The 23,262-nt window shown below is 39.2% G+C and overlaps 1 protein-coding gene across 1 annotated transcript in view; it reads right to left on the bottom strand.

The window, feature by feature from the left end:
- The window catches only part of LOC126485031 (synaptic vesicle glycoprotein 2B-like), a 280,668-nt gene that overhangs the window by 147,102 nt on the left and 110,304 nt on the right, over positions 1-23,262 (bottom strand). The window contains exon 3 of the mRNA XM_050108635.1: positions 23,013-23,174. Within this exon, the coding sequence (XP_049964592.1) occupies positions 23,013-23,174 (162 nt within the window). The remainder of the gene's footprint in view (positions 1-23,012; positions 23,175-23,262) is intronic.

Here is a 23,262-nt window from a genome sequence, read left to right as displayed (position 1 = left end):
ATATTAAAGTAGTGCCTCTGTAGCTTTATTGATATTCCAACTTTCTGTACAACAGAACAATCATACTATCCCTCTCAAACTGTAACTTACTGAACAATATTTGATACTGTACCTCTTCATTCTTATGATGGGCATCAGAGCACTACACGCAGCCCAGCAGTCTTGCTCCATCAGTTCTGGTATTAATTCCTTTCATGTAAACATCCAAATTATGATCATATTTACACCAGAACAATGTATCCATCGACATTTTGGTCTTGTGACCAGGAAGTGGAAGAGTGGTACAAAACCTGTGGTGTCTTGTTTCACTGTGTTGTAGCAAAATGTCACAAAGGAAAAATTATATTACAGTCTCTTTGTGTTGTGTTAGCATATTTGAAAACATATCTTGTTCATGAATCCTAGTTTGTGGGTAGTTGTCACCTGTCAATGTGGGTAGTTGTCACCTGGCAATCTGCAGGCAATACTGTAATATGAAATTACCTTGTATTACTGTAGAACTTTTCAGTGAACAGATATTATGGCAAATGGGCAACTTTTCTGCTGAATTATGTCTTCCATAAGGAACTTGGTAAAGTCTAGAGCTTTGGCAGTCAGTATAGCCTTGGTGATAGTTTAATGGCTGAGGTGATCAGTGCACACTGTTATCGATTTATTTTCTTTCAGCCTATTGGAAGACAGAAGTGATAACAGATATCCCAAGATTAACTGAAGCACATGTTTATTCCATCACTGACAATCCATCCAGTAGTATACATAATGGTTGTCACATAAGTAGAGACCTGCCCAATGATATCCACCTCAAACTTTTTCAAGGATCGTTACAAATCCTATTTGACTAAAGGTTGGAGTGTCATGAGAATATTTTAGTATGGCTAGCCACACATGAGCTTGGATGATGAGCAGCCATGTATGACCCTTGGTTCATGGTACCTTTTATACTCCATTATATATTTTTACTATAGGATAGAACATTTATCTGTCTATTGAGTGGCTAATGATGGACAGCCAGCATTGCATATTGGAAACGGCCAGCAATAATCATAGTTAAGACAGCAAGAAAGCAGTAACAAAGAATGAACTGCGACAAGTGTATCTGGTGGATGCAATGGGTGAATAATTAGAATGTTGAGAGATACTGTTAGTCTACAAAAACAGGAAATAGTCAAAAAATGGTTGTAACAAAAATAGTCAACAAATGAGACATTTAAAAAAAAGAAAAACTTGCAGTGGGAGTTGTAGTGGAGGGCCAAGCATGTGAGATTCATATTTTTCAAAAAATGCTCTGAATCAACCAGTACGACAATGCTAACTGCTGAAACATTTCAGTCCAGTCACCAACCACATAGCAGAGTGCCATAGGTTGCTGCTCTGCAAATGAGCCTGAAACTTGACCACAGCACATCGTGCCTGCAGCAGCCCTTGCAGTATCTGGTGGTGCCACATCTGCCAGATACAGCACTGCTATCGCTGCCACTAGTTCATCTCCACATGCCTCATGGCATTATCACAATTTCTTGGTATTCTTCTTCTGGATGGCTTTACAGGACACCACCCAGCTGCTCGTCAGTCAGTCAACATCAGGAGCCAGTAGCTGACAGTGCAAGCAGTACCGCAGTCAGAGTTCCATTAATCAGTGCGCAGTGCACATCAGTCAGAGCCTACAGCCTCGCATAATGTGTACGGACCACTGAGGATTTGCGAATGCCTCAACCACGGATTACACCCAACACAGACATTTCCTGTCTATGTCAGTGCTACCATATTTAGAAGAGACAGTGTACTTTATCACACGGTGCAGCTAGTACATTTGAAAAAGTCACTGTTTTGTGTCCACCCTTATCAGGTCTGGACAGTCTTTTAGTTGTATTACTTCAGAAGCTATTTTCTGTTATTCTTGTTTAAGGTATGAGTTCTTTTGGGTACCTGGTCACATCTATTCATTGTATTGCACACCTCCCACAATGGAACTCAACATTGGCAACAACATGAAAGCTTGTTTTCTGTAGGGTTTTTGTTCAGCACTGGCAATGAAGTAAAAACCTGTTTTTTACAGTGTTCTCATTCAGCAATGGTAATTAGGTAAAAGCCTGTTCTATGTAATGCTCTTGTTTCGACGGTGACAACAAAGGTAAACTTTTAGCGATGACTGTTTTGATTGCGGTATTTTGTTCGGTGTGACTCTGTGCTCAACCAGGTAGCCTTCCTCTCAGTGTATTTGTGTTCTCCACAAAGTATTTTTCATGGTTTTGCTCCACATTTGGTCATAAACCACTCATTGTTGGTTGTTTACTTTAGATTACTTGCATTTGTGTGTTCCATCCTTATGTTATGTGGCATTTTAGCTAGTTGGTTTCACTATCTGTTGCTTCTGTGTAACAAGTCGTCGTTGCATCTTTCATACTTTCAAATTCTTTATTAACACAGTTTTATGTGAGAGACATTGCTTTGTGTGCATTACTTGTTCTCCACTATTTGTTCTTAGATCAGAGTACTCCGTTCTTCATTTGTGTGGGCACAGTTTTTGCTGCATCACGTTTCATGATTATACACCTTGTTATTCCTGATTTTGTCTTGTTTCTGTCTAGTGGTAAAGCATTTTATTTCTGTTGTTGCAGTGTTTTCCTGAGTTTGGTGCTTGTCCTGTAAACAGTGCCCTTTCTGCTCCTATTGCTTTACTGTAAGTATTGGGAACTCTTTCATGTAAGTGACAACTTGGCACTGTACGTACATTTTTTGCATTTTAGTGGGCTATGTGGACAAGGATTGCCAAGTGTTTATGTTTGCTATTCCCTTTGTGTATTAGTCTGTGGTGAAAAAAAGTTGAGTGAGCTAGTTCTTGTGCAACTGCCGAATCCATTTATTTTTTTGGAGGTACCTGCCTGTGGCAAAACAATGTCACAAGAAGTTGTTCATGATTGGTAGCTGCTGATAGTTTGGGATTAGTTGAGTTAGCCATTGTGCATTTTGGGGACAGACAGACTGTGTTTCGATCTTCAGTCAAGCAATCTTGGTCATTACTTGAGTAAGTGTTGTGCAGGAAGAACCCTGTCGGATCAGTTAACTGGTACCATTTGCTCATCTGTCATGGGTGATCCAATGCCAAAACTGTCAATGAGTCAGCTTGTGAAATTATGGGGTCAGGTGGGGTGGGGAGAGGGGGGATGGCGTTACAGCAGTTATTCCATATCTTTACAAGTCCAATGTGCGTCTTGCAGTGTGCCTCTGAGATTCTCTTCCCAGCATCTTGCTCATCCCAGTGCTGTCTTGGCCATAGCGTAGACAACATGGTTTCTGCCTCCCCTGTCTTGGATTCATGTTCCGCCTTTCTTGTGCAACTGACACACTTCCTCCAGATCTCTGCAATCCCCACTGGCTGTCTTCTGGCATCCTCTGGGAGCTCAGCCTCCTGCACTACCTCCAGCTCCTCCATAGGCCCCCGTACCTCCATGGGCCCATCATGTCCACAGGCCCCAGCACCTCTACAGGCTCTGACACCTCCACAGTTCCCAGCACCTCCTCATGCTCCAGCACCTCTCGAGGTTCCGGCACCTCCTCAGGTTCCAGCATCACCAACACCCACCATCAGCCCCAGTGTCTCTTCAGATTCCAGTGCCCTGGCACCCTTAGCATCAGCCCCAGTGCCTCTTTGGGTCTCAGTGCACAGTGCAATGCTCCTCCTCCCATCAGCCACCCTCCCCCTCCACTCTGCCTGCCGCCAGCCCCAGCATCTTTTCAGATTCTAGCCACTGTCAGCCTCACTGCCAGTCCTCTCAACACTTTCCTCCATCAGACTCTCTCTTGTGCATCCTGTGCCCTCAACTCCTGTCCCCTTCATGACTTCCCCCTTTCAGTTCAGTCCAATGGTCCCATCATTTGATCTTCTGTCAAATTGCTGTCCTCACCTTGGTTCCTCTCGACATGTTGCCCTCTGTTCAGCCAGTCTGTCTCCTTTTTTCTGATGTTCAAATCATGCCCTCAGAGTTCTGTTTCCTCTCCAGGGTTCTTTCCCTTTGGAGTGTGGGTCATACATGCCACATGTGATCCCTTTCTCCTTCAACAGGCACCTTCAACGTGCATGATGCACCTTCTCTGCTCTGCTCTGCTCTGTGCCCTGGTCACTGGCCCTGACGTATCCAATCGTTGTTATCTCCTACAATTTCTGGGGCCTCCCACTCTCACCCTCCACAGGACTTCAGTTGGACTCCTCTGCCACTCCTGTCCTATGGTCATGGAAATTTTCTGCAAGCCTGGCACCACCAGGTCATCCCACCTTAGACAGAGCGATCACCCTTTTCTTGACCTTGGCCCTGCCTGGTTCTTGTTTTTTCAGGTTCACTTTTTTTCTAATGGTGCTACCATCATCCCCTGGGGAAGGGGAGACACCATACTCTTGGCAGGTGCCTACATCACAACCACCTACTACATACCAACCTGGTCTGCCATCTCCTCTGTTAGGAAGAGGGATGTAGTTCATAACTGTGGCAGATGCCTTTTGATCCAGCCACCAACCACACAGAAAAGTGTCGGGGTTGCCGCCCTACCAAGGCATGTGCAGCTCAACCATAGAACATCACACATGCAGCTGCTGTTGCAGTATCCGCTGGTACCCCATCCACTAGATTAAGTGCTGACCTCCACGAGCCACATGACATTCTCGTAAGTTCCTAGAATTCTGTCCCCTGATGGCTTTATATTACACTGCCCAGCCACGTGCCAGTCAGTAAATATTGGGAGTTCACAGCTACAGTTCTATGGGCCAGGAGCCAACCTTTCAAGCAATCCCACAATTAGAGTCATTCATCAGAGCACAGCACACAGCAGTCAAAGTTTACAGCCCTGCATATCGTGACCAAGCTGCTGAGCCTTTGTGAGTGCTTCATCCATGGACTGCACCCACATATGGATGTTTTCTGGCTACACCAGTGCTAGCCTATTTAGGGTGGACAGTGTGCTTAACTCAGTGGCTAAATTAGCATACAATGCAGCTAGTAAGTTCAAGAAACTGGCATTGTGTTTGGTGCCCGCCCTTTTATGATCTGATCGTTACTTGAAAAGCTGTTTTCTGTTATACTTGCTTGAGGTATTGTGTAATAAGGTTCTACTGCCCTTTTAGCTACCTAGGCACATTTGTTCATTGCAGCATGCATCTCCCACATCAAGATTAGCACTAACAATTAAGAATTCTTTGATGACTAAATGAGAGGTAGAATTAATGTGTGCAAATTTTCATCCATAAAGCAAGAACAGAAATCCCTTAGTGACAAAACAAAACCATCAAATTTGAGTTGTCAACAGCAGGTTCAAAGAACAGGGTAAAAAAAGGGTATCAATCTTTTGTGTCTGACAGTAATACAGATTCCCCCCCTAGCATAGATGTGGACATGTAGGAGGTACTAAGGCTTCAGTGGTGGCTGTGGGTCATCGTCATATAGGGAGCTACCGCCAAGGTATGCATGTCACGTGACACCACCCAGTGGCAAATGTTTGCTGCTCAGCCTGTGATGTGAGCTCACAGTGTGGCTCATGGCTTGCTGTACTTTGTAGCTGTTCATGCTGAGCCATTGCATAGCCAAGTTAACTGAGTTTGTTTTCCAGTCTTGAGTTGTCACTGATTTGGAACTGTTGTATTCCTACACCAACTTTGATACAGCCAAGACATGTTAGTGCTTTATTCATTTTGTGAACTCAGTCTCCTGCAGACTTATAGGAATGTGTTTTTGCTTCCCTGTGGTTTGGTGTACCTACTGGAGCAAGTGATGATAAACAGTCTTCCTACACCATGCAGAATAGAAACCAATCAACTCTAGAATTAATTCCTTGCAAAAAAGACAGGGAGACATACTGCAGTTTGGAAAATATGGTAAATGTCAGTTTTGCACCTGAGGGCACTGAAAATAATAATGGCAATACAATCAGGAAGCAATTACTTATGAAAGATCTGTTGTGACAATAAAAGCAGTTGTGACGAACCTGTATTGGTTAGATCAACAATAATGCATCTGAGAAATAAGTGTAACACAATTAGGCCGTGTGTTAAAACAATGACAGTGTCTGCTCCATATGTACCTTTCTGTTCTTCAAGAACTGTGAACTTTGTGGTTAGGCTTTTACTGCTCGTAGATGTTTGGTAGTAAACTATTGTAGCAGTATGAGGAGGTTTGCCTGCAAACTATTAATGAGGCTTATGGGAAGTTAAAACAATAGTGCACTGGCCATATATAATTGCGTATTATTGGGGGGTTGTGAACAGTGAAAGTAAACTACAGTGAAACGCAACTGTACACCTGTCGGCTACATTATTTAAAGTAGTAAGTGCTGTAGTTCCACACCCCATTTTTCAGCCAATATCACAATGCAGTATGTCGACTCTGAGTACAACAAATGACGAAATAAAGAAGGTGAATCATAACACAGTAAATGTAGCTTCCGAAAATATATATACAAAACTGATGAAAGTCCAGAATATACTTCATTTTCTGAACAGGAACACGAATCACCTAGAAAGAAATTCACGGTACTGTCATGGGCAATCAAATTACATCATCCCAGGTCAGCCCATTCAGGACCATCTTGATGAATTATATGGCCACTAAGAATCTTAAATTACTTCTCAGGTTCAGACTGATTAAAAATCTCTATGATTTTAGATCTAGAACAGAGCACTGGGAGTTAACAAATACACTGAGTGTGGTTGGTGGGGATGCTGGAGAATGCATTCATTCATTCATTTGCATATTGTGTTCTGGCAGCCCAATCATGAAGGAGGTCCTTCATGGGTGTGGGGTAAATCAGGTCATACATAACAGGCATAAGCAACCACTGTTCACTACTTGTGTAAAGTACCAACAGAAAGTTCTACAGCAGCCTGTGACACAGCCGTCTGTCTGAACAAGTAACTAACACACAGCCACCCCTGGGTTCAAAACCTGCCACAGCTTAAATTTTGATTAATAATCAGCATTGGTGACCAAAGACTTTTGGAATAAGAAATCACCCTCATTCTGCCACTGGGATTGTAAAAGAAGGTGAGCAGCTGACAGAAATTCCGGGCACTCTCTTGTCCTTGAGGTGGTAAACTGCCCCTAAAGGTGGAACAATCAGCAATGATCAATGGCATGAGTGTACAGAAGGCAATGGAAACCATTGCACACCATGTATCCATAGGACATGTGCCTCTAATTGATAAAGTATCATGATGATCTCTTCATTAGCAAAAGATTCCAGGATAGCCCCTATTTGGATCTCTGGTAGGAGACTGCCAAGGGAGAGGTCAACATGAGAAAAAGACTGAATAATCAACAAAAGGATTAAGTTCTATGAGTCAGGGTATGGAATATCAGAAGCTAGAATTTGGTAGGGAGGGTAGAAAACCTGAAAAGAAAAATGCAAGTCTCAATCTAGATATAGTAGGGCTCAGTGAAGTGAAACAGAAAGACAACAAGGATTTCTGGTCAGATGAGTGTAGGATAATATCAACAGCAGCAGAAAATGATATAACGGAAGTAGGATTCATTATGAATATGAAGGTAGGACAGAGAGTGTCTTACTGTGAGCAGCTCAGTAATAGAGTTGTTCCTATCAGAATCGACAGCAAACCAACACCGACAATGATAGTTTAGGTATACATGCCAACATTGCAAATTGAACATGAAGACACAGAGAAAGTACAGGGTGTTTCAAAAAAATATACATATTACAAAGTATTATTTTGTCCAAACTATCGATCACTGTGCCTCAGCTCGACCATTGGAGAAGTGAACACATAGTCTAGTTTATATTAATGGCTGCTAGATGTCAGTTGTCTTCTGTTTTGCTTGGTAACCATCATATGTTTAAAATGGCTACTCTGCAGCAGAAATCATTTTGTGTTCTAGAGTTTGCGAAGTGCAATTCCATGATTACAGTGCAAAAACGTTTCAGGTTGAGGTACCAAATTGATCCTCCAAATGGGTAGAACATTTGCAGATGGTATCAACAGTTTTCAGGTACAGGATGTGTTATGTAATGGAAAGAGTCCTGGCCACCCTAGTGTTCCTGAAGAAAATGTTGCACAAATTCAAACTGCTTTACAACACAGTCCTTCAAAATCAACTTGTTGTGCCAGTTGGGAGTTACAACTGCCCACAACAATTTGATGTGTTTTGAGATGTTGGTTGGTTATGAAGCTGTACAAGTTATAGCTGTTACAAGCTCTGCATCCTGATGACAAACACAAACATGTGGCATTTTGTAATGAGATTCTTGATGCTACTGACAATGATAACATTTTCACACAATGCATCATGTTCAGTGATGAAGCGACTTTCCATGTTAGCGGTCAGGTAAACAAACACAATGTTCAAATTTGGGGCCTACAGAATCCACATGCAGCCACTGAACCTGTACAAGATTCGCCCAAAGTCAATGTGTTTTGTGCAATATCCTGATCACCTGTTTATGGCCCATTCTTCTTTGATGGAAACATGGTTAAAAGTCAGCAGTATCTTGCTATTTTACAAAACTGGTTGTTTCCGAGGCTGTATGAAGACAACTTCATTTTTCAACAAGATGGGGCACCCTCTCAGTGGAGTTGCAGGTGCGTGAATATTTGAATGAAACTCTACGTAACTGTTGGCTTGGTCATCAAGGAGCTGGTGACTTAGCATGTCTCAGCTGGGATACACGGTCACCGTATTTGAGACCCTCTGACTTACTCCTGTGGGGTTTCATTAAAGACAATGTTTATGTACGACCACTCCCAGAGAATATGGAAGAGTTGAAGAACTGGATCCGTACTGCCAAAACATAAGTGACAAAGGACATACTTGCCCAATTAGGGGAGGAATTTGAGTATCGATATGACAATGTTTGTGTCACTGACGGAGGACACATTGAATATCTGTAATCTGAACTTGAGAGGTTCGTAAATATGTGTGTAAAGCTTCATATTCATATGTCTTAAAGTTTAATAAATATATGCATTCAAAATATGTATATTCTTTTTGAAACACCCTGTATATGATGATATTGAAAGGGAGATAAAAATCTAATAATCATAGGGGACTGGAATGCATTTGTGGGGGGAAGGAGTAGAAGAAATGGTTACAGTAGAATATGGGCTTGGGACAAGGAATGAGAGAGGAGAAAGGCTGTAATAGATTTCAGCTGGTAATAGCGAATACTCTGTTCAAGAATCACAAGAGGAGGAGGTATACTTGGAAAAGGCTGAGTGGTATGGGAAGATTTCAATTGGATTACATCATGGTGAGACAGAGATATTGAAGTCAGATACTGGATTGTAAGGAATATCTAGGAGCAGATATAGACTCAGATCACAATGTAGTAGTGATGAGTAGGCTGAAGTTTAAGAGATTAGTCAGGAAGACTCAATACGCCAAAAAGTGAGATACAGAAGTTCTAAGGAATGATGAGATATGCTTGAAGTTCTGTAAGGCTATGGATACAATAAGGAATAGCTCAATAGGCAGTACAGTTAAAGAGCATGGACATCTCTAAAATGGGCAATCACAAAAGTTGGAAAGAAAAACATAGGTAAAAAGAAGGTAACTGTGAAGAAACCATGGGTAACAGAAGAAATACCTCAGTTGATCAATGAAAGAAGGAAGTACAAAAATGCCCAGGGAAATTCAGATATACAGAAATAAAAGTCACTGAGGAATGAAATAAATAGAAAGTGTAGGGAAGCTAAGACAAAATGGCTGCACTAAAAATGTGAAGAAATTGAAAAAGAAATGATTGTCAGGACTGACTCAGCATACAGGAAAGTAAAACAACCTTCATTGAAATTAAAAGCAAGGGTGGTAAAATTAAGAGTGCTACAGGAATTCCACTGTTAAATGCAGAGGAGAGAGTGAATAGATGGAAAGTGTACACTGAAAGCCTCTATGAGGGGAAAGATTTGTTTGATGTGATAGAAAAAGAAACAGGAGTCGATTTAGAAGAGATAGGGGATCCAGTATTAGAATCAAAATTTACGAGAGCTTTGGATGACTTAAGACCAAAATAAGGGAGAAGGAATAGATAACATTACATCAGAATTTCTAAAATCATTTGGGGAAGTGGCAACAAAATGACTATTCACGTTGGTATGTAGAATCTATGAGTCTGGTGACATACCATCTTACTTTCAGAAAAATATCATGAACACAATTCCGAAGACTGCAAGAGCTGACAAGTGTGAGAATTATCACACAGTCAACTTAACACCTCATGCATCCAAGCTGCTGACAAGAATATATACAGAAGAATGGAGAAGAAAATTGGGAATTTGTTAGATGACAATCAGTTTGGCTTTAAGAATGGCAAAGGTACCACAGAGGAAATTATGACATTGCAGTTGATAATGGAAGCAAGACTAAAAAAATTGAGACATGTTCATAGGATCTGATGACCTGGAAAAAGAATTCAACTATGTAAAATGGTGCAAGGCATTCAAAATTGTGAGGAAAATAAGGGTAAGCCATAGTGAGAGACAGGTAATTTACAGTATGTGCATGAGTCAAGAGGAAATAAAAAGAGTGGACGGCCAAGAACAAAGTGCTCGGATTAGAGAGGGTGTAAGACAGGGATGTAGTCTTTTGCCCCTACTGTTCAATCTGAACATCAGACAAGCAATGATGGAAATAAAAGAAAGATTCGGGAGTGGAATTAAAATTCAAGGTGAAAGGATAGAAATGGTATGATTTTCTGATGACATTGCTGTCCTGGGTGTAAGTGAAGTTTTACAGGATCTGCTGAATGGAATGAACAGTGCAATGAGTACAGAATATGGACTGAGAGTGAGTCGAAGAAAGACAAAAGTAATGAGAAGTAGCAGAAATGACAACAGCGAGAAACCTAAAATCATCAGGATTGGTGATCACGAAGCAGATGAAGATAAGGAATTCTGCTACCTATCCAGCGAAATAACCAATGGTGGATTGAGTGAGGAGGACATCAAAAGCAGACTAACACTGGCAAGAATGACATTCCTGGCCAAGAGAAGTCTACTAGTATCAAACATAGTTCTTAATTTGAGGAAGAAATTTCTGAGACTGTATGTTTGGAGCACAGGATTGTATGTCATTGAAACATGGACTGTGAGAAAACCAGAACGAAACAGAATTGAAGGATTTGAGATGGGGTGCAACAGAAGAATGTTGAAAATTAGGTGGACCGATAAGGTAAGGAAAGAGAAGGTGCTGTGCAGAATCAGAGAGGAAAGGAATATGTGGACAGCACTGACAAGGAGAAGGGACAGGATGATAGGACATATGTGAATATGTCAGGGAATAACTTCCATGGTACCAGAGGGGAGTGCAGAGGGCAACAACTGTAGAGAAAGATAGAGATTGGACTACATCCAGCAAATAACTGAGGATTTAGGTTGCAAGCACTACTCTGGCATGAAGAGGTTTCACATGAAAGGAATTGGTGTGGGGCCACATTGAATCAGTCCAAAGACTGATGACATACAAAAAAATATTTATTAACTTGAAGGATTCACTTACAGTCAGTAGACTGGTACTCACCATGCAGAGGAGGCACTGAACAGCAGACAAGAACATTCAAAAGTAGACTAAGCTCTCACACTAAGTCTTACTGCAGATTTAGAAAAATATACACATATTCATAAAAGCACAACCATAAATACATAAGCATGGTCATCTCTGAATGACTGCAGTCAGGCTTCATTGCTGAAGGACAACAGAGGTCAAGAGAGTATGTGTGTGTGTGTGTGTGTGTGTGTGTGTGTGTGTGTGTGTGTGTGTGTGTGTGTGTGTTTTGCAGTGCCCCCAGAATTTTATGAAAGTCTGGAGACACTTGTGTTCCAGCCGTTTCGAACATGTGTTATTTTAAAGCAGGGCGTAAGGATGAGCATGGGATACTGCACCCATTTATTGTTTGTGCAGGCGAAACTGGAAGGGAGACATTTCATTGGCGCTGGCAAGTGTTCAGCGCGACCTGTGAGGAATAAACACATATGGCCTGGAAGCTCCATGGCCGGCTGCAAAGAGTAATGTAGCTTTGTATTGTTGAAAAAAAAACAAATGGAGTGACTCGAGATAGTGACTGTTTTAGTAGACATTGAACTGCTGTTGAGAGTATGTGGACTGGACGTGGATAGTCACCATGATAAAAGCTTATGTATTAATTGTGATCAAAGATGCATAATTAACTGTTCTTGGGTGCCCAGTAATGTGTGGGCTTACATCATAAAGTTTAGTTTTTTTTTTTTTTTTTGTGTACAAAGTGGAAATAAATATGTTCTGGTGCATTGAATGATATTCCATGAGTAGCGTATTTTTAAATAAGAAGAGAGAGAGAGAGAGAGAGAGAGAGAGAGAGAGACAGAGAGAGTGAGTGAAATTTCCCCTTCCGAGCAGTGAAATCTTCGGAGAAGCGTCCGGTGCTAGCAGAAGACATCGGTGCTGCAAGAAAGTAGAACCAGCATTCTTCAACAAGTAAATCCATGAAAACGCTTAACATTACACTGGGCTACTGCAAGAACGTGACGACCGTAAAGAAAGGACCTGAGAAAGAAGGGGAAATATTAAGGAAGTTATATGAAAAAAAAAAAAAAAAAAAAAAAAAAAAAAAAAAAAAAAAAAAAAAAAAAAAAAAAAAAAAAAAAAGAAACAGTTGGGAGTTGCCATGGTGAAATGATTAAAGGAATCAAGAAAATCACACAACGCTGCAGTTAGTCTCAAATCGCCGACGCTGCCGTCTACAAATGCTGACCCTGCCGCACACCAACGCCGATGCTGCCGTACACCAACGCCGACGCTGCCGTACACCAACGCCGACGTCGCATCACACCAACGCCGATGCAGCCATCCAGAAAAGCTGACGCCGTCGTCCACCTATGCCGATGCCGCCATCCATCGACGCTGACGCCGCCGTACACCGGTGCTGACGCCGCCTTCCACCGATGCCGGGTGAGCTACTACTGACCTTTGACTGTTTCTGAAGTGTGGGGTTTTGTGGAAATAAGTGAGTGTACTTTTAATGGTATCTAGATTAAAAGCAAATCAAAACACAATGGAAAAGGAATATCAATCCATAGAGTCTGTTGGGGCTATGGGAATTGAAAAACAGGGGCCAGATTTAGGCAAATTAATGAGGTTTATCAAAGTGCAGTTTGAATCACAAAACACAAAACTAGAGGCTCAAGTTAATATCGTAAGTAATCAGATGCAACAATGGGAAAAAGAATTGAAAAAAGAATTGTCTGATTCCCTGAGTGAACAGACCAATATTTTATTTAAGGATTTAGAACAAAGAAATGAAGCCAATACAAAAGGATTAGTTCAAAAATTAGAATATCATGTAGACTGTAAATGTAGTAATTTGGAAACACAATTTAACAAAAAATACGACTCTTTGAAAAATGTATGTAATGTTACATTTGATGTGGTTGGACAAGAATTAACTACACTAAAAACCAATGTCCAGAAACAAGATAAGTTGCTCCCCCTAGTACAGGCGCAAATTTCAGGGGTCAAATCACGGGTCGAAACCGTAGAACAGAACTTCAAAGAAAAGTTAATGACTGCAGAGCTTATAAATTTGAATGGCTTAGAAGGACAAGTAGAAGAATTAATAGGACGAAAGGTTGAAGAGAAACTAAGTGTTGATATCTCTTCGCCTATAGTAACTTCCGATTTAGATAAAACCAAGAAAGCCTTAGAAACGCTGAGGAAAGAATTCAAGCTCATGCAGGAGAAACTAGAGAAAGGTGCAGTTTCCCAAAATATTATATTAAATAAGGACATGATAACTGATTTGTAATGGGGGTCAAATTCATGCTTGTCGAGACAGTTTCCTAAATTCAAACCAGATGGGGAGGTACACCCCACCCATTTCTTAAAATGGTTTAACCAAGCCATACCTTATCATATTCAACCAAAAGTACACCAAAACACCCTATATTTAGTAGATCCTGTGACGGGAGAGGAAAAGGGAATGTATAATGTTATGGACATAAAACGATATGTACAAAACCCCCAGGGACGTTGACGTTCTGTGTCAACGGGCGGAGTGTCGTCCGCCAGTTCCCTAGTTGAGTTCGGTGTTGCTTCCACATTAGTTTTCCTACACCAAACTCCCTTCAAATCTTCGACTATCCTGTAATCTATTTATAGCCCTTAAGGTATCCTATCATATTAATAGTTGAAGAGATCAATTATGACCACATGATTATCACTAATTTAAGGAGTCACAATAAACAGTAACGTCTAAGCATGAGATAAACTAACAGGGTAACATTCTAGCAGGAGATCTAATATGATGGTACTGTTTAGGAAGAATGATACCTAGATGACATAAAATGAACATGTGTATGAAATATAAAGTGAAGTGACTAAGTGAATAACAATTTGATTATAGTGTATATAATTTCTATTTTTATAGAATGTTTTATATTTTTTGTAAAGTGTGATGTGATTGGGGAGGGTTTATATTTAATTCTGAAAGGGGTGGGTAGCATAGGCACCAACATGACCTACACACCACGCCCTTCATACAACCCTCGCAAACAAGTGTGACTGGTTCTTCATCATTTGCCATTCCATATGAGTTGCTAAGATCTTTTCTTTGGGGACTTCAAAGGTGACGGTGAGAATGTCCGTTCTGCAGGAGATGTCAAACGTCATACCTGCTCTGGCTTCTCACTTAAGCAACGGTGAAGTGGGGATCCTGAGGAAGGGGAGTGGGAAGGGTTTCCTGTCTTTGGGGCTGTCTTCTTTCTTTCTTCGATCTTAGCAACCATTACTTTTATTTCCTTTCTTACTTCTCTTAAGAGTACCAATCTATCTTTCCCTCTGTCCACATTAATATACTTCTATCGCTTAAGTCCTTCTCTTTTCCGTGATTTCTAAAAATCTTCAACTAAGAACCTTAGTAGGCCGAAGAATCAGGATGCACGATCACACTTCCACACTCAAACAATTAAATCCAAAGATGCAGACAAGTAATACACAGGGAGATGTAACAACCGTCACAGATAAGGGGGGAGGTAGTGCTCAGGAAGAGCTCGAGCACATGTGTTAAGTAATGACGGTTGCACATCTCAAAGTAATAGATATTAAGCCAGAGGTATTGAGTCAAATAAGCTAAAGGAACAAGGGGGGGACAAAGTGTATATCCACCTGTGTTCATAGCTATAATAGTACAAAGTAATATGAATGGAGACAAAAAGAAATAGATATCAAGCCAGAGGTATCGAGTCAAATAAGTTTCTGATGAATAATAGGATAATGCAGACCGAATAGCCCGAAGAAAAGAAATAAAGTTACAACCATGGACGAAAGATATTTAGTTATTCAGGCTATATAAATGAGTTGTAACCAATGAACAAGCAAAGAATTTAAGCAGGTAGGCTGAAGGACCCAGTAGGAGGAAAGGAGAGGTTGATAGAAATTTTACCAGGATATTTTAAATAAAATAGTGTGCAGAGGAGTACGAAAGAGACAAGACTATGAATCATTGTTAGAGAAGATAGGGAGGGCGCATCCGATATAGATGAAATGAGAGAAAGAGAGGCAGGTAGGCAGAGCCAGAGGAGGCTGACCTATACTGTGTGGGCAGGGGCACCAAAAAGAGGATTGACCTGTACCATAGTTTAGTATAAATAGAAGGGGCGTACCTACCCAAGGATGAGGAAGAAGATGTTTTTATAGTATCAACCCTTACGTAGATTGGAACCCACAGGGAAAGGGTGGTATAGTGACCTGAGATTGTAGTGGAAAGTTTCTCCTCCTGTGCGAGGAGATAGAAAAAAGAGAACACCCCCAGTACAACTAATTAACTAATTTTTTTCAGTCCAGGAAAACCGGTGATTATCATTGCAACAGCTTTCTTAAATAAAAAAAAAGGGGGGGGGGGGTTAAGACTCGACTCAGAATAATGCCTGAACTTTGAAACTGGCTAAGCGGATTAACTAGAAAACTAGTGTAACTGCCAGAATGTTGCATGTAAGTCTGCAAACATCCATGCTTTGTGTTGTACAGGTGCCAGATGTCAGTTTGTGAGATTGAGTTCCATGCCATTTTCACTTGTTCATTCAATAAAGAGACAGTTAATACTGTTTGTAGATGATGCTGGAGTTGTTGTCTGATGATGACCCACATTTGTTCAATTGGAGCAAATAATTTAAAAAATGCAGTTTGGTCAGAGGTCCTGACACAAACAAACACAAATGATGCTTACAATATATTTGCTTCCACTTTTATGACATACTTTGAAATGTGTTTCCCAAAAAAGCTTTTGAGTTATAGATCATCTGGATCCAAAGGGACCTGGATTACACCCGGAATTGAAAAGTCAAGTGAAACCATGAAATTACTAAGTTTAAAGTTAAAAACATGTCATGATCAGCAGTTTGTTGAGTATGTGAGGACATACAAAAAGACTTACCGCAAAGTAATAGCAAAAGCAAAATTATTAAGTAATGACAGATTAATAAGGCAGGCTAGTAACAAGTCCAGAATGATGTGGAAAATGGTAAAAAAAGAAACTGGAGGTCAAACTAATGAACAGGAAATCAATCTTAAAAATAATGAAAATATTCCTGTAGAAAAAGATGCCATGGCCAACTATGTAAACAATTATTTTGTAAATATTCCCCTTACTTTAAGTAGTAAATTTAAGCAACAACCAACAGTGACGACTCCAATGGTAAATACCAGCACGATGGCAATCCCAACAGATGAGCATGAAGTTCTAAAAGTCATTAAATGCTTGAAATCCAACATGTCCTCTGGGTTGGATGATGTACCTGTATCAATAATTAAGAAAATTGCTCCATGTGTTGTCAAACCTATAGTGCACATAGCAAACTTGTCCCTTAGTGAATGGATATTTCCGGACAAACTTAAAATCTCTAAAGTGATACCTCTATACTAAAATGGTGACAGACATAAAATAAAAAATTACCGACCTATACCTCTCCTCCCAGCCTTCTCCAAAATACTTGAGGAATTAATGAAAATCAGGGTTACAAAATATCTAAAAAAACATAAACTAATAAATAACAGTCAACATGGCATTCGAGCAGGGCACAGTACAGAAACAGCCATATTGGACTACACAACAGAAATAGTAAGAAATTTGGAGTCAAATAAACAGGTTGTTGGAATTAATCTAGATTTATCCAAAGCCTTCGATACTGTTAACTATGTAATATTACTAGAGAAACTTGAAGCAATAGGCATCAGGGGTACTGTTAAAAAATGGTTTGAATCTTATCTGCAAAACAGGTCACAAGTTTTTGAGCTGAGGTCATCCAACACTCTTCACAATTTTAAACTCATATCTGAACCAAAACAAATTGAAATAGGTGTTCCACAGGGCAGCATTCTGGGCCCATTGTTATTTCTAATTTATATCAATGATATACAGGCTCCAGACAGCTCAGCCAAAATTCTACTATTTGCAGATGACACGAGTATCATAATTAGTGATATAAAAGAATCATTGTGTACTACAGCAGAGAAAATGCTCTATACATACAGTCATGGTTTTATTCAAATAAGCTGACATTAAATACAAAGAAAACAAACTTTATACAGTATGGAAGCAAGTGGCAAGGGGAAAATACGTACCTTATGCTGGATAGCAAACAAATAGAAAAAGTGTGCACCACAAAGTTTCTAGGAATGCGAATTGACCAAGATTTAAACTGGAATGAACACAGTGTATATCTTACTCAGAAACTTAGCTCAGCATGTTTTGCCTTAAGAATAATATCCAAGGTATGCAGCAAAGAATGTATTAGAGTAGTGTATTTTAGTTATTTCCAATCAGTTGCAAGCTATGGCATAAGTTTTTGGGGAAAAACCAGGTCAAGACTAAATGACATTTTTATTATGCAAAAAAGAGCTATTCATATCATGACACACAGCCCACCACAAACTCACTGTAGACCCTTATTCAGACAACTAAAGATACTTACAATACCATCAATATATATTTTTAAATGCCTGGAAATGATAAGTAAAAACAACTGCGGCCTCCAAACCAACTCAAGCTACCATGATCACAATACAAGGCATTGTAAAGACTTCCACATTCCCTATGTAGCAAAAACTAGAAGTCAGAAACATGTTAGCCACTTAGGAATAAAGCTTTTAAATGCACTTCCATCTCAAATTAAAGAATTGAAAGGCAAAAATAATTTCAAGCATGAAGTAAAAAAACACGTGATGGAAAAATGCTACTACAGTGTAAATGAATACCTGTCTAAGATTGAGGATTGAAACCTGTACTTATTTTTTAAAAATTCAAACTATTTTAATGATGTTTTCAACTTTGTAATTATGATACTTAGAAAAAATCTGTTAAATATCCGTAATACGTTTTGTGTATATCCGTAATATGTTTTGTGTATAAGGCATAGTCCATGATCTAAAATTGTTTATCATGAGCAAGTACTTTTGTTTTTTGGGCAATAAGTTCTTATGTACTATGTGTATGTAATTTGTTTGCTGTTTATATATGTTTGTCAATTTATTATGTGTATGTGTTGTTATGTGTTACGTGTAATCAAATGACAAATCCTATATCACATGTGTGATCTATTGGATGCTAAATAAATAAATAAATAAATAAAGAGGTTAGCTGCAGGCCCTTAGCTGGCCTCCTTCTAACCAACATATGGCCATTACTGGCACTGTGGCAGAACCATGTTTCATCGGAAAACGCTGCCCTCCAATGAGTTCTCACTTGGCACCACTAAGGTCAAATATGGTGGTGGTTTGGGGTCAGTGGAATGCATACAACAGGGAGTCTGGCTCAGAGCGGTCCCCAAAGTAACTGATGTATAACAGTTTGTTATGTCACTGTGGCAACAACTGCTGTTAAAATTGCTGCTGCACATGCAGTACAATGCACTAGAGCCATACACCGAACACAGTGGTCTTCCCTCTTGGCTATCCAGTGCTTGGTCTTTTTGCAACCATACATTCTCATAACTATCACTGCCAGCAAACATGTACAGTGGCTACATTCGTACCAAGTCTTTCAGCAATAATATGGAAGGAGCATTTTTAGTCCTCTTACAAGACATCATTCAAACTCAGTAAGGTGTTGATAATGGTGTCTTTGTCACCTTAAAGGCATTCTTGACTAACATCGACTGATTGCATCCAATCTAAAAGGTAATTAATGCTCGCAAATGTTACAGCTTGATTAAAAACAAACCTTATTTGTATCCTCACAGTGGTGCTATTAGCACTACTCTTATGTGACTGGTGCAAAACTGTGATAGACATCATCTTCCATATGTAGAAACATGCCTACCAACTTTCATATATGTTGCACAACTCGTTCTTGGTGTTGTGATTTTTTTTTTCTGTCAGTGTATAATTCAGCTCTAAATCATAAACAAAGTCAACATGGACATTATTTTTTTGATTTTCACTGTGACAATAATAATAATAATAATAATAATACTTTATTCAACATCGAAAGATTATTGCATATGTATAAAAACAGGTTACAATTCTTGATACATAGTGCAATAATACATTCTTCTCAATACGTCATTGATTTACAAAATTATTAAATTACAAATAAAATAGTTTGCTTAACACTATTTACATATTTTTTCGAAGCACATCTTAATCTGCATATAAGTATGGTATTCCTTTAATCTGCAAAGTGGATTTTGTAACAGGAATTTCTTTAGCTGAATTTTAAGCTTCATTGTGAATAGGGCCATAAATTTACTGGGCAGTGCACTGGATAACTTTAAACATGCACATTGTGGACCCTCTCCAGACGGTGCTGTTCTGTGGCTGCTGATGTAAAATCTTTATTGATTTCTGGTATTTACTGATGTTGGGCTGCAGTCTTTTAACAAGCAATATGGCTTTTGGAAGGTACATGTTTACTAGGGTTAGTATAACAGTCTTTGGAAATAAGCCATGGCATGGTTCCTTATATTTTGCTCTACAGATGATTCTTGTAGCAATAGCATACTTAGATTTGCTTTGACGTTGCTCCCCAAATTTCTCTTCCATAATTCAGGTTAGAGGAAAATAGAGCACTGATGCAGTCTTTAGGACAACAGTGTCTTTGAGGAACTTGATAAACATATTCATTGCAGATATATTCTTTGACAACTGATATGCTAGGGTGTCAACATTTTTGTCCCATTTTAGATAGATTTGAGTTGTTACACTGAGAAATTTTACATTAAACTCTTTTTCTACTAATTCATTGCCTATGTATAGTTTAATTTCATCATTACAACTACTGTTGTTAAACTCTTTGATGTATATTTTACTACTACTTACATTTACGTCGCTTTCATTAAAGTACTGAACAATTTCATTTGTCACATTATTACAGTGGGTCTCTAATTGGTTAAATGATTCCTTTTTACACGTAGTGGATGTATCATCTGCATACAGAACTATTTTGGAACTCTGAGTGCAATATCTTATGTCACTTACATAAATCAAAAACAGAAGAGGATCCAGTACTGAGCCCTGGGGCACTCCACATTTCATATAAGTGATTTTCGATCTGTGAACACCACTTTCAGTTTTAAGCACAAGAAACTGTTTTCAGTTGCTCATGTAAGATTTTATTAGGTCACGAGCAATGCCTCTGATGCCACTGTTCCATATCTTTCTGTAATAGGACTGTGGCATTCAAACAGTCAAAAGCTTTCTTAAAGTCACCATGTTGCTTGTTCTCAATGCCACTTATTATCTCTTCAATTAACTGTGCAGCTGCTGTGCTAGTTGATTTACATTTTAAGAATCCATTTTGATTTTCAAACATTAGGTTGTGCATCTGCAGGAAGTTTACAATTCTGCTGTGTATGTCTTTTTCAACTATTTTGGAAAAGATAGGAAGTATTGAGATTGGTCAGTAGTTTTGAATTTTGGGTTTGTCTCCTTTTTTTAAAGATTGGTGTTACCTGAGCTATTTCTAGTCTGTCTAGGAAGGTGCCTGATTCTATAATATTATTTACTGCTGCATACAGAAGTACAGAGACATTTTGTCTGCACACTAATACTGAGGCCATCATGCCCTGCAGAACTGGAATATTTTAGAGAGATCATGTTGTTAATTATTTCGTTGCAATTTGTGGGGTTTAGATATATGCTATGCTCAGATAGATTGCTTTTAAAATTATACTGCATGTTAATATGTTCGTCATTGATAGCTTCCCCTACTGACAAAAAATATTCAGCGAATATATTGGCAGTTTCAAGTTGATATTTTACCACCATCCCATTAAGGTCAATAATAAAGTCCACACAGCATTTGTCTCTGCTGGTTTTAAAACTGTTTATCACTCCCCAGACACTAGCAGTAACATTGTGTGAAGCCTGAAGCTTGTTTGCAATGTTGTTGCTGCTGGTCTGTGTTAATAAAATTCTTATAGTACCCTTGACAAGTCTTGAAGGCCTTTTTAGCTTTAGATGGCTAGTTTTAGGACAGATATACCGCAAAAAAGAAGGGTCATGTTTGTCATTATATTATCCAGACATGTTATGCTGTTGCTAGTCTCTCTAGTTGGGTCATGGATAAGTGGGGTCAGATTGAATTCATCGAGTAGGAGGTGTAACTTTTTGGTGTTTACATCATTGGTTAATAAGTCTATATTTACATCCCCAGTTATTATAGTATTTACAGGACAATTTAACCCAGAAAATGTACTGTCTATCAGCAAATCAGATAGGTTTTTGAAAAGTGTATCCAAAAATGCCCCAGGTGGCCTATGCACACTGATCATTGCACCGAGCAAGGTGTCACAGTTGTTAGCATATTGCACTCAATTTTGGGAAGATGACAGTTCAAACCCGTGTCCAGCCATCATGATTTAGGTTTTCTGTGATTTCCCTAAATTGCTTCAGGCAAATGCTGGTATGGTTTCTTCGAAAGGTTAGGGCTGACTTCCTTCCCCATCTTTCCCTAATCCAATGGACCCAATGGCCTTTCTGTCTGGTCTCTTCCTCCAAATCAACAACCAATAATTGGTATATTTTCTCTACCCCATTTTGGATTTATTGCATCAATTCTGTAATTCCTTCTATGCAGAATGCACTTACGTCAATACCACTGAAATTACTTTCTTTAACAGTGAAGACTGCTTCGCCACCCACAGACTTGTTTTTCCTACTAAAGGCAGAAAAAAATTTCATGGAGAGTGGTTGACTAATGCTAATTAAGTCTTCAGTGTACCAATGTTCAGTTATGACTAAAATATCAGGTTTATCATGACATGTATTAATATCCAGATCATTGTGCTTGTCTTTAAAAGACTACTGAATTTCTGGTGTATGGCATTAAGTCTGAGTTTCTCCTGGTGGACTATATAGGATGATTTAGGGCTACCAAAAGGTCCAGCAGGCTTCACAAGTTTCCCAGGTTTGCCTACAAGGCCTGTTTGTGTGGCAGATTCTGATTAGGTGGAGTGTGCCATTCCATGGCAATGCACTTATTTACACTGCTTTGTGGAGGATTTCTTCTAATTTCCTTGACAATTAATTTTCTGACAGTGTTTCTGCCTCTCATTCATGCGTATACCATGCGTTGTGTGCAGGTCTCTTTCTATATTGTTGACATTTACCAGGGACACATTATGTTTATTACATATTGTTTTAAGCCTATCGTTTGTCTTGTGCATTTCCAAGTTCACTATAGATTACTTTAGCGTTAATCAACTTACTGAATGCCACTTTCATGTGCATGATAGTGGCATTTGCTTGACTTTTTTCTACATCATTTGTACCTCCCATGATTACGACACAATCATTTGATGAAAAACTCTCACTATTTTGCACAGTGTAAATCAGGGACCCCAAAAAAGTTCTGCCTTCAAATTTTCAATCACTTTTTAACCTATCAAATTCAAAACACTTCTGAGGATATACAATCTTTGTATATATTCATCATTAGTCATTAAAACAAGCAAGTCTTTTTTAAGCCTTGTGCATACAGACAGTTGATTCAGTATAATGCATTAATACTATTTTTGCTTCATTTTTGGAGGTTATTAACAAGGTGCATACCTGCAAATGTGATAGAATTAAGCAATCCCTTGTCAGATGGCTGCATTTGTAGGTCACATTGTGCTGCTGGCAGCAGATATGACATTGAAGATGAACTGAACTGATGTGAAAGTGAGCATACAAGGGATGTAAAAAGTATCAGGTAGTTGTACCATCCAAAACCTAGAAAAGAAGATATAGAGATGTGAAATGCATATAAATGTTATTAAATTTATATTCTTCTATAATGGATAAATCAGGTAAAAACAAA

Source organism: Schistocerca serialis, chromosome 6 (assembly GCF_023864345.2).
Source record: "Schistocerca serialis cubense isolate TAMUIC-IGC-003099 chromosome 6, iqSchSeri2.2, whole genome shotgun sequence".
NCBI classification, from domain to species: Eukaryota; Metazoa; Arthropoda; class Insecta; order Orthoptera; family Acrididae; genus Schistocerca; species Schistocerca serialis.
Note: the sequence above shows the minus strand (reverse complement) of the source record. Positions and strands in the feature narration are given on the sequence as shown.